This window comes from Taudactylus pleione, unplaced genomic scaffold (assembly GCF_031769625.1).
Source record: "Taudactylus pleione unplaced genomic scaffold, aTauple2 ptg000556l, whole genome shotgun sequence".
In the NCBI taxonomy this organism is placed as follows: domain Eukaryota; kingdom Metazoa; phylum Chordata; class Amphibia; order Anura; family Myobatrachidae; genus Taudactylus; species Taudactylus pleione.
The window spans coordinates 26,322,067-26,334,457 of NW_028284958.1; the positions used below are offsets into that span (position 1 = coordinate 26,322,067).

General features: G+C 44.2%; 1 protein-coding gene across 3 annotated transcripts in view; it reads left to right on the forward strand.

Annotated features, from left to right (window-relative positions):
- Nucleotides 1-434: 434 nt before the first annotated feature.
- The window catches only part of FRMD5 (FERM domain containing 5), an 86,972-nt gene continuing 75,015 nt past the window's right edge, over nucleotides 435-12,391 (forward strand). For 2 of the 3 annotated variants that reach the window (XM_088452823.1, XM_088452825.1), the window contains exon 1: nucleotides 435-539. In XM_088452823.1, coding sequence (XP_088308949.1) covers nucleotides 435-539 — 105 coding nt within the window. The remainder of the gene's footprint in view (nucleotides 540-12,391) is intronic. The other variant, XM_088452826.1, reaches the window with a different exon arrangement.

The following is a 12,391-nucleotide window of genomic DNA, read 5'->3' on the forward strand; positions in this document are numbered from 1 at the left end:
ATACATTGCTTAGTGTCCTGTCTGTATATATGCATGGCTTAGTGTGTTTTTCTGTGTATATATACATGGCTGTATATACAGTATACAATGGTTCAGTACTCCTGTATATACGTGGCTCACTGTTTCTGTATACATGACTCAGTGTCCTGTCTGAATATATACATGGCTCAGTGTCCCCTGTCCTCTCTGGGTACCAGTAATGATTGTAGCGATGATGGGGAGGTGATGACGCCCCCTGGCCGCCTCTCACCCAGTAGCGGATAGTGGGGCTTTCTCTTCCCATCTGCCATCCTATAGGCTGGCTGTCTGTCACTCAGGTGGTTTCCCGATTTGATTGCTCACAGACTGTGGAGGCGGGCTGAGTCTGCAGCACTGCCCGGCGGGCGCACGGTGACCCGGAGCGGGTGTGTGCCCGTGGTGTGCCCGGTATCGGGATGATGCTAAGTCGTTTGATGAGCGGGAGCAGCCGCAGCCTGGAGCTCCCGTGTGTGTGCACTGTCCGGCTGCTGGACGACTCGGAGTATACGTGCAATGTGCAGGTGACAGCAGGGACCGGGGGGAGAGGGGGGACACGAAGGACAGCCAGGGCACGGGTGGGCCTGTGTGTGACCACCCTGTGCTGTAGCCAAGTGTCTGACACAGACACAGCCACCTGGCGTGTAACTAATTGCCGGGCACACAATGCACTTGCACATTCTTGCTGTCACCTTGTGTGCTGTAGCAAGGTGCATGACACAGAACATACATTGTGCTATAACCAGTGCCTGACACTTAGTGCACATTTATGCCTGTATGTATGTTGCACTCACACAATGTATTCTGTAATCAAATGACTCACACAACAGTTATGTATATATATCCTTGTGCCGTTCCACTCATGCAGGCTGCTTGTGTGATTTAACCATGTATGTGCTTGACATTGACATACAATTTCCATTTATTCTTGTTTGTGACTCATACTTGTGCATGTAAGAGCCAGACATGCAATACACCTGTGTTCTATAACTGACATGCTTATCACATAATGCACTTATATTCTTTTGTACCTACTCCTTGTGCATTGTAAGCAAGTGTTGACGCACGATGCACTTCTATTCCTCTGTGTACAGCCAACTTGTCTGCTACAACAACGTACCCAACACATAATGCATGTACCGTTGGGTGTTATAGTCAAGGTCTGCTTACAGTATATGTTATAAGAATCAAGTTCCTGATACACAGTGGTGTTACAAGACCCAAGTGGTATTACTATGTCTAAAAACCTTGAACAATTAATTGTTACAATTTGTATTATTTGGCAGGTAGTGATATCACTCCTGTAAAATTTATTTTTATAGTACACAGTAGAATTACAACCCCTAATACCCCTTTTACACCAGAACAAAAACTCGGGTTATTGCCGGGTAGACCAGGGTCACGGCTAAGCGCAAACAGGTCCCCGAAAAATAACCTAGATCCAGGACATGGGTTATGGGGCAGTGTAAATGGGTGACAGAAGGCATCCAAGGGAATCGGTATGAAATACTGCCGTCCGGTTCGATTCCCGGCAGCGCCTGGCCGACTACAGCAGAGTTCCCGGCAGCGGAAGCCCGACAGCGCTGGAAATCCCGATCGTGGATAGGTAAGTACTATCTAACCTAACCCCCTAACCCTCCTTCGGGGTGCCTAACCCTAACCCCCCCTTCCCCGCTGCCTAAACCTAAGTCCCCTGGGGGAGTGCCTAACCCTAAGTCCCCCCCGGGTGTGCCTAACCCTAACCCTCCCCCTAGCCTAACCCTCCCGTGGGGGTGCCTAACCCTAATTCCCCCCGGGTGCCCTAAACCTAACCCTCCCCCCCCCCCCACCCGGTGGCTGTCCGCTCGCGGCGCCCGGCATCGGGAAGCCGATTGTATACCCATCCAAGCCGGGTCCCGTTTACAGCATAGTAACAGCCGGCTCACCAGTGCTTGGAGATAATGTCATCTCCAAACGCCGGCAGAAAAGTTAACACTTGTGTGCAGTGTAAATGAGCCGAACCGGGAATAACCCGGGTTGGAACTGTAATGTGAACAGGGTCTGTCCCGGGTTGGAACCGTGTTCCAGATTTTGTTGTAAAAGGGGTATTATATGTGGCACATGATACTTTTGGAAAGAGATCATTGCTCAGGCTATCTAGCTGACCGCAAGCAAACAGATTTGGTTGCCTTTGCACAATGTGTCCCCCCATTCATGTCAGATCAAATCCCGGCTTAGATAGATTGGATTGGATCAGAATCACATTGATAACTTTCATCTTTTTTTTATGTGTAGACATCAGGCAGGAAACCCAGAAATGTAGATGAAAACAGAGAAGCCACATGTTTGGTTAGCCTAGCTCCTAAATGGTCAGATATATGTAAATTAGCCTTCACATTTAAATTGTATATCTAACCAGATGTTAATGAACATACCGAATAGTTGGATCATAAGTGCAGATATTTTAACTGGACCTATTAGTCTTTACTGCTGTAAAAACAAGTAAAAGGCAGGATTTCAGTCTAACCCGCAAGAATAGGCTATACAAGTGCAGAAAATGACAATCTCTGTATTAAATTAATATACTTTCGCTGACTGCTGTATATTAGTTTGATCTAATAATTGATTTATTTGTTTAAGCTACTTTGTTACATAATACACTTCTATTATTATTTCAGACTGAGCACAATTTTCCTGCAAGTTAACTACTATCACTTTGTCTGCTGCACAGATCACTCTTATCCTTGTGGCTTACATAGAGACTAAGGGACTCTTTGTCACTGGTGAATGCTATGAATTCTAGTCATGCATTATAACAGTGACAATAACCACTATCTGAGTTTTCATTGCACAATGTGTCTCTTTTCCTTTGCATTCTACAATAATTACTGAATCCTGAGAAACGTCCCTGTGAATCTGTTAGATATTAGATGAGTTATATGAGTATACACTATACAGTACCTTTGTGCATCTTAAACTATTAATGCAAGCTCTGTCTCTGTGTGTGTTCATACAGTGTAAAATATTTTACTATGGAATGAGAGTGCTATTTTTCTCATTAGGAAAAAAAAAAAACCCAAATATCCCCCCCCCCTCCCCAACCTGCAACTCAGGCCTCCCAACATGCCCTTCAGACCTCCCCACATGCCCCTCAATCCTCCTCACATGCCCATCAGACTTCTCCATATGCTCATCAGTCCTAACCACATATCCTCCCAGACATTATTACATGCTCATCAGACCTCTTCCACATACCAGAGTATCTTGCAGCCAACTTCATAATGCACAATTGTGGGCTCTTTAATTTTGGCTTTTGGAAAAACTACAAAACTCCCCCAATGCCTCTCAGGCCTCCTCACATGCCTTTAAACCTCCCCCCAGACATCACCACATTCTCCTCATACCTCCCCACATGTCCCCCACATGTCAATCAGACTTTCCAAAAGAGATACATGTTACTGTAAAATAACACCTCTCAACTTTTAAATAAAAACGTGTCCAAATCAGAATTGCCCAGAGTGCACCCAAACTATGCCCCATTTGAAGCAACCATTATATTAAAAATATTTTTCATGGACACTCTGCCGCTGAGAGAGCGTGCAGATTACAAGCTGTACTGCTTTGGCAGGAATTGGATTACTACAATTGCCATTGTGTCGTATTGGCTGAATTCCTTAATAGTGTAATTTTCACATTTTAAATACAACATATTAATAAAAGCTTCTGCAGGTAACATAGCAAGAACAGAGGTAGATACCTCAGGAATTTTTAATGTGCATTTGGACATTTCCAAATACAAATCTTTAAAACCTGGAACTGACCTTTGGAACTGGGCAGTATATAACCATTCCCATTTTATCACAACTATGCCCCAAATCCACTAAGGCAGTGGTTCCAAAACCTTTTGAATCACGGCGCCCTAGAGTATCAGTGTTTTCACAGCACCCCTAAGTTTAAGTTTGTTATTGACAAATTCAGAAAAAAATGAAGTAAAGTAGTAAAGTGAAGTAAATTGTGCTTATCGGTCATCCTTAGGCTCAGTTATGTGGTAGTGGACAGGTTTGTGCTTTTATTTGCCCTCATATTTACATTACATTGACCATAAATAATTTTATTTGGTGCTGAACCACCAACCTAAAGGCACCCCTGCAAGTATCCCGAAGCACCCCAGGGTGCCACGGCGTATAGTTTGGGATCCACTGCACTAAGCCAAGCCCCATTCAGTAAAGGGGACTGTCATATGAAAAACAGGACTGTTTAGGTTAAGACATTGGGGAAGATGTAAGAAGCACAGTAACAACTGAACACACTGTTGGGGGAAAAATAGCTAACAATGCACTTTTGTAGCTCTTTATTTGCTGTCCCGTGTATAGATTCCAGCTGTAAAACAGGGTGGCGATTATGTGAGCAAACTATAGTGAGCTAATTTTGAAAATAATGTACTGTGTGATTACAATAGGCACCGCTAGTAAAACAAAAGCTGCGCGTCCAGAGACTTTTGAGGCAGCAGCTGAAGAACCACAAGTTACCTGAGCTAGTTATAAACCATTATTTATTCATCAACATTTATTTATATAGCACCAGCATACTCCACGCATCTTTACAATAAAACATCACTAAACAGACAAAGGGGGAGATTGATGGCCCTGGGGTGCTGTTCTGTAACAGCACATTGCAGCAAGCAACATGACTAGTTTTTCCTCCAGCTGGGTACACGCCGAGTGGTGTGTACACAGCCGATATGTCGGCCCAACGGACTGACATATCGGATCCTTGGTACACATCAGAACAAGGTAATGAATGATGGAACGATACAATGGGGCCGCTTGCTATATCATCCGGGTGGACGTGAGGCACGGCCAACCGGACGATGTCATAAGCGGCCGCAGGAGCGCACATATTGGCCATACACACTGAGCGATGCGGCCGATATTTCGTTCCAATTCGGCAGGAAACGACATATCATGCCAACATCGCTCCAGTGTATGGCGGATATGTGTGCAGCTGAACATTGTGGCAATGTCCCACTGCACATCCTGCTGATTTGAATCACCATTAAAGAGGTAAGAGGTCCCTGTTTGCAAGTTTACAATCTGTTGGAAATATTAGTTTGATTCATTATTCAGCCAGATTGCAATGGGATAAAGCGCTTAGTGGAGCTTAGTGATCTATATGACACTGAAGGCTATTGGATGCCTAAGCAGCATACAAATTCTCCTTGTTTTGTTTGTGTGTGTATGTATATATGTATATATTTCACAACAGTAATCCCATTGTAATATAAATCACTGTGGCAGGCTATATGAGGCAGCTTTTTTTCTTTGGTTTGTTTCCTCAGGCTGCTATTATTGATTGTTGATTCACATGATGTAGTGAGCATAGAGGTTTTGGAATGCCCCTCTGTGCTATGTTTGCTACCCCTGCCATCTTATGTGTCTTGCCACCATAATTGGTTTTCCTCCAGAGAGATTTTGAAAAGGGGATAGTGATTTGCAGAAGGATAGTTAAACAGGTACCTATGTGGTTTGCTGCCCTAATTATGGCAAAAATACCATTGTGGAAACAGTAGCCTCCCTTGTGTCACCTGTCATCTTGGAGTTTCTCTGTAGAATATGTTGGATATTATCCAACATATTTCCATTAATGCCTCCTGTTCCTAATTGCTGAAGTTTTAACAATTTGTCATTCATAAACCAAATAGATACACTTATATTCATAGGAAAAAGCAAATGCTTCAGCGTATCTCCACTGTGATATACTTAATACTATCCTATGTTACCAACTAATTAGATAATGTATTTTTAGATGGTTAGACTCTGTGTAGTTGGCAATAATTGTGTTCCTTTAGTATGTGAGTGGACATCACAAGGCTGAATAATAGTATAATCGAATTTAGAAAAGTCCAGAGACAAGAAATATTACACACCTTCTGCTTTCCCTTGTCTAAAATTGAACAAGGGATGAGAGGGAAGTGAATAATATCTCCAGAGAAACAACAGACAAAGGTCCTGATTTATGAGCGCTCGCTCTGAATCAGGGCGGATTTTTGTAATAAAAAAATCCACCTCCAGGCCGCTCGCATAGCTGTGGGTGGCCACCCACAGCTTGTGCGGGCGGCCTGGCGATGGTCGCGATAATTGTGGTAGGGTCTCGTCCACCGCAAGCCCCAGTGAACTTCCTGCTCTAATAGAGTAGGAAGTTCACTACTGACATCACATGTGATGTCAGTAGGGCCACCCACAAGCTGCAGGCATTTCCGTTTGCGCAGCCACCCCCCCAACCTGCCTACAAAACGGGGTGAGCTGTCGATCAACATTGACAGCCACCCCGTTTTGCTGCGAGCCCCGAGTGAGTGAAGTTTTTACTCGCTCCAGGGCTCGCACACGCGCAGTGCGCATGCGCACTGCCTGACCATCGACCCACTTGAGAGCGCTATGCGCTCGCGAGCGGGTCTGAATCAGGCCCAAAGTGCTTCTACTGTCCCCTCTCCTGACAGTGTCTCCCCTCTGTTGCTATTAAAGCATTGCAGAGGGGGAGTATCAGTCCGGCTTGGATGAGAGAGCGCTGGAGTAATAGAAAGGAAAGATACCTCGTGTGTGAATTAAAGCAGGAGTGCAGCTGCCGCTGGTGTATCAGCTGGGCTGTTTGGAACAAACAGACCCGTCGAATAGGACGCGCGTTTCGCCTCAACAGGCACCGAGGATTGTGCCGTTTAAGACCATGATGTTGGTTTAGATTATTATTCCTATTACTATTTCTGTTTACTTTATATAAATGACTATGAATGACTAGTATGGACTCTAGAAAAAAACTTTGCTTTACAATATGGTTAAATTATATAGTTAGCGATCTAACCACCAAACGATGCAAGATACTTTGTTTGGCCGTTTGTTAGATTGCACAGTGTATATGCACTAGATCGTTTGATCGGGAGTTCAAGGGAAATCTTTGACGACATTGCATCGTTTGCATGTCGTCTAGTGTATACCTAGCTTATGGGGGAGAGTTATCAAACCTTCTAAGTAGGTGGCAACTATGTATTTCTTACAAGGCTTCCTATAGTGCAATTCCCATTTAGAACACTGGATTTCACTAAACAGAAGGCTGCATCTAAAGCATATTTGCCTACTCACCTGGGTTGTCAGTGAGTTGTCCGGCAGCCCAGAATCAGTAGAACGCTATCCGGCACTTCAGGGTTAGTAGAACGTTGTCCGGAACCCAAGGGTCAGTAGACCATCCTCCCAGATCCACTGGGGAAGTGGGCAGTTTTATGGCCTGAAACTTCCACTCACACTGAATCCTATCATTATGGCTCCTCCCTACCCCCTTGTTCTACATTTTGAGTAATTGCACAGCAGGGGTGCATGGTGGTGATGCTAACTTCCCCTTTTTATTTAAAAAGTAGGCGAGTATGGTCTAATGATGGCCATACACTAATACGACCAGCATAAGATAAGATTCATCTTACGATTTCCCTTGAACTCCCCGGCAGCTCCCTGGCAGTCCCGGCCGCACGATTAACACAATGTACATACGATCTCACGATACAATCTATCTGCAGCTTAGGAGGGAAGGCCATTGCAAGAACACACTTTTCTTCAAAGTGTAACTCAAATGACGCCGGTCGGACGAACGCTGCATCGCATGGACAAATACACGGCACGATCTGCATACGATTACGATAGATAATGTGGGCTGCACATCTGATCATACGATACTTTTTAAGAGCGGCGGGAGCGCAAATCGGATGGTATCCTACCTAAATACTACACGATTTCGACACAATTCATCGTACGACACGTCTAAAATCGGGCAATCGGCCTGAAATCGTGCTAGTGTATGGCCAGCATAAGGCCCTCTTGCTACATTATTATTTATTAAATCTTAAATCTGACTCGGTAGCTATATATCTATTCACTTATTTCCCCATTTTACTTCCACACAGAAAAGGTGACGGTTGTTTTATTTAGTGATTTTAAAAGCCGGAGTAGATTAATGAATTGATCTGTGTGATACCTGGTGGCAAAAGATGAAGGGCAGCTCTCATGTTTTTGTTTTGAGTCAGTGTAGGGACTGGCTAGTAGGGGAGACTTTGACGTAGTTTCCCGGCTAAGCAATTCATTGCAATACGTTGCAACAAACATTCCCTGAATTGAATTGAATTGACAGTTTGGCGTGTAATTAGGTAAGTGCACAGAATGTATGATTTTTTAAAATTTAAATGGTGTGGTCACGTACCTCAGGCACTGCGTAACTATAGAGGGTGCAAGGGGTGCGCTTGCTGTGGGGCCTGGCGGCTTAGGGGGCCCACCGGACCAGCAAGCAGTAACCCCCTGCACCCTGCCAAGTACATTGCCAATTTCATTTTTAATCAGGCTCCGGTCGCAAGCCAATAGGAACTCACGGACCAGCGGCGGCTGCTGGTCCGCAAGTTCTGATTGGCTCGTGACCGGCACCTGATTAAAAATGACATTGGCTCTCCTCTGATACGTGTAAGAGAAGCTGGGAGGACACGTGGCTATGATGACATCCCCGGAACATGGGCACGCCTCCTGCCAGCTTCAGTGAGGAGAGATGGAGCAGTAAGTAGTGCGGGGCTGTAGGGTGGTGGTGGGGGGGCTACAAGGAGCTTAGGAAGACCTATGGGAGCCCCATAGCAACATTTCTTCGGGGCCCCCATATATCTGGTTATGCCCCTGTGTGTGTGTGTATATATATATATATATATATATATATATATATATATAAAATGTGTGTGTGTGTGTCATTTATTTTTATTTTTTTTACCTCCATCCAGAAAAGGTGACAACAAGTCACAGTTTTAAAATTTTGTCATTTCAAAAGCTGGAGTGGACAAAAAAATGATACCTGTCAAATACATATAGTGGAAGCAGCCATTGTGAGCAGAGGGCCTGATTCAGAGCCGGACACTCTTTAAGAGCGCTCGCTCTGAATCAGGGTGTTTTTTTTGTTGTTGTTGCGGACTCTTGGCCGCTCGCTAAGCAGTAACCCACCATCGATCCGCTTGCGAGTGCTATGCGCTCGCGAGCGGGTCTGAATCAGGCCCAGAGTACATATTCATGGTAGTGCAGCCTGTCAAATCAATAGGACGCTAAGGTACATGGGAACAGTGATATTATTGTTCCTCGGTGATATCACTCACTATTTCTTAGTTAGCTGATAGTCTGCATTCTCATAATAATTAATGAATCGAGTTACAACATGGCTCTCTCCTCAATGTGTAGGCAACATATACAATTTAAGTGTAATAAAACAACTATAGCTGTGAGTATCACTCCATATAATAGCCGTACCTCCCTCATAAAATCTCTGATGTTTCCCTTCTGAGATGGGATCATGGAGGGAGGAGGTACAGGTTTGGTGATAATAAGGAGAGTGGCGCAGGGATGTGTTTCTTCGTTATCACAGGAATTAGTCAGGGTGAATTCTATTAACAGCAGCATGAGGTGAATCTGTAGCTGGAGCAGGCTTCACAGGCAGAGAGAGACTCAAATAAACCAGAGCTGAGGGAATAAAGAAATTAAATGACTTGATGAGAAATCTGTGTTCTTTCATCAGACACTTTCTTTCTGTGCAACGTCTCTGGGGATATGTGCTAAAGTAAATGCTATTTTATAGGGTAAATATGCTCCTGAAATGAAGATAAAACAGGCATATCGTTGAAGAAGCTCAGAAAAGCCTTGGCCACTATCATATGTAAGACTCTAATTACTGGCATTAGCAAACATCATATTAGACATAATATGGCAGCTTGTTCTATTACAGGACATTAAATACGGGTGGAAATTATCAATTATTTGCCGTTACATTGTTATTTAATATGCTATGGATTCATACTATATCAAACGTGAGCAACCTGTGCTGGACTGCCTAATGTGGAGCCCCGATTTACAGCCACCTCTGCTTGGCAGTGCCTACTGGGACTTGTAGTACAGCTATCAATTGATTACCTCTTATACTCAGCTTTTGTCTGAGATAAATCATAGTTGTAGATGATGACTTGTGGCTTATTGAGGGAGCTGATATGGTATGTCAGTACATAGCAGGAAGTTATTGTAATGCCACATACAGTCTTATGGCTCATGCCATGCCGCTGTTTCCTTGCTATGAGATTATATAGCCCATTCAAGCACACAACAAAATCAGACCCGCTCAATTTAACCCAGAGCCTGCAGGTCCTTTGTTTAGAATTGATAGGGAGAATGAGGCAGGATCGAGGCAGAAAGGTTTTTAACCCTGTAATCACCAGACCTCTAAGAGCATGTCTGGTAAACATTTACTATTAATAGTATCAATTGTTTATTACGTTGTGTTTGGTTTGATTCATACTAATAGTCATTTTAACTGGGACTTTTACTTATTTATTAGCTGAGCGCCTCATAATTTCAGAGAACCACCTCAGCAGATTTCTGGAAATGCCTTTCACCGACCGTTCCCCTTTTGACATGGGCTTGGCTACAGGCCCTATATATAGTTCCACCCTTGATACCAGCAATAGCCACCAGAGCCTTATAAAACATGACATGCTTTAGCAGAGATGGAATTAACATTTAGCATTAGACAGAATACTGTAGCTCTGTGCCTAGGGGAGGAAGAGGCATAATTTTCCCTGCTCTGTGCATAAGTAAAAAATGTTTTCACTTTCTTTCATCTGCACAGACAAATGAACTGACAGTATGAGAAAAATCAACCCATGAGTATTAATCTGAGGAGATGCTAGTGATACTCCGTGATAGAGCGCTCAGTGTAAAGAGGTGTTCTTAGTAGATAATGTGGTGCTTAGGAAGGGTTGTATGCCCACAGGCTCCAATTATTCCATTTGCTCTGTGTTTTAGTAGGCCTGAGACAAGCTCGGAACAGGATAATGCAATGGAGTTTTCATTTCACATTAAATAAAATCCATGTCTTCTTCTTTGAAACATTGATATTTAATATAGACCACTACTGGCCTTTTGAAAAGGATAGCATTATAAAGAAAAGGCATATGATGTAATTATTATACTTAAAAATGTACATTTCTTGAGTTAAAACACTTAGAAAAACATGCAAAGGGACAGTGTTCTCGGCCCAAATGTAGTCATAAGAATACAGAATAACTACAGTATTTATAACCTGATGAGGTACATGTAGTGCAACTACAGCAGAAATGCTCAATACAGAGAGTTGTCTTAAATAAATTATAAAATGTATTCCTTATATTAAAACATCAAATATAAAATGCAACAATATAAAATATATGATAAAAAATAAATTAAATAGAAATCCCCACACTGTATTTGTATACATAAGTAGTAAAGCCACAGTAAAATTGCATGGATAAGTTTAAGCCTCAGGACAGTAATGTAATGTATTATTCTCTGTAATAAGGAACTCTTGTTGAATGTTTGTCCACTGTAAAATCAGTGTTCTAGAGCCAGTCCCACAGTAATGTATATACTGACAGTATTAAGAAGTGCAGTGCTGAAATTTCCTCCTGTAAATCGCTTGGTGTGAAAAGAGATAGTAATGTGTTACCGTATATACTCGAGTATAAGTCGACCCGAATATAAGCCGAGGTACCTAATTTTACCACAAAAAACTGGGAAAACTTATTGACTCGAGTATAAGCCTAGGGTGGGAAATGCAGCAGCTACTGGTAGTAATCCCCCCTCTGGTACTGCCCCCAGTAGTAATCCCCCCCTGGTAGTGCCCCCAGTAGTAATCCCCCCCTGGTAGTGCCCCCAGTAGTAATATCCCCCCCTGGTAGTGCCCCCAGTAGTAATATCGACCCCTGGTAGTGCCCCCAGTAGTAATACCCCCCTGGAAGTGCCCCCAGTAGCAATATCCCCCCCTGGTAGTGCCCCCAGTATTAATCCCCCCCCTGGTAGTGCCCCCAGTAGCAACATCCCCCCTGGTAGTGCCCCCAATATTAATCCCCCCCGGTAGTGCCCCCAGTAGCAATATCCCCCCCTGGTAGTGCCCCCAGTATTAACCCCCCCTGGTAGTGCCCCCAGTAGCAACATCTTCCCTTGTAGTGCCCCCAGTATTCCCCCCCTCCCTGGTAGTGCCCCCAGTAGCAACATCCCCCCCCTGGTAGTTCCCCCATTATTAATCCCCCCCCTCTGGTAGTTCCCCCATTATTAATCCCCCCCTCTGGTAGTGCCCCCAGTAGCGATATCCCCCCCTGGTAGTACCCCCCGGTAGTAGCCCCCCCAGTAGAAAGAAATGTAAAAAAAAAACACTTACCTGTAACCCCGCTCCTGGTCCCGACGCTGCTACAGGCTCCTCCGCCGCTTTGCATAATGGGAGAGACGTCGTCATGACGACGTCTCTCCCATTACCCACTGCGGGAGCCGGAAGATGGCTCCCGCAGTGGGAGCAGCAGTAGCCGCTGAGA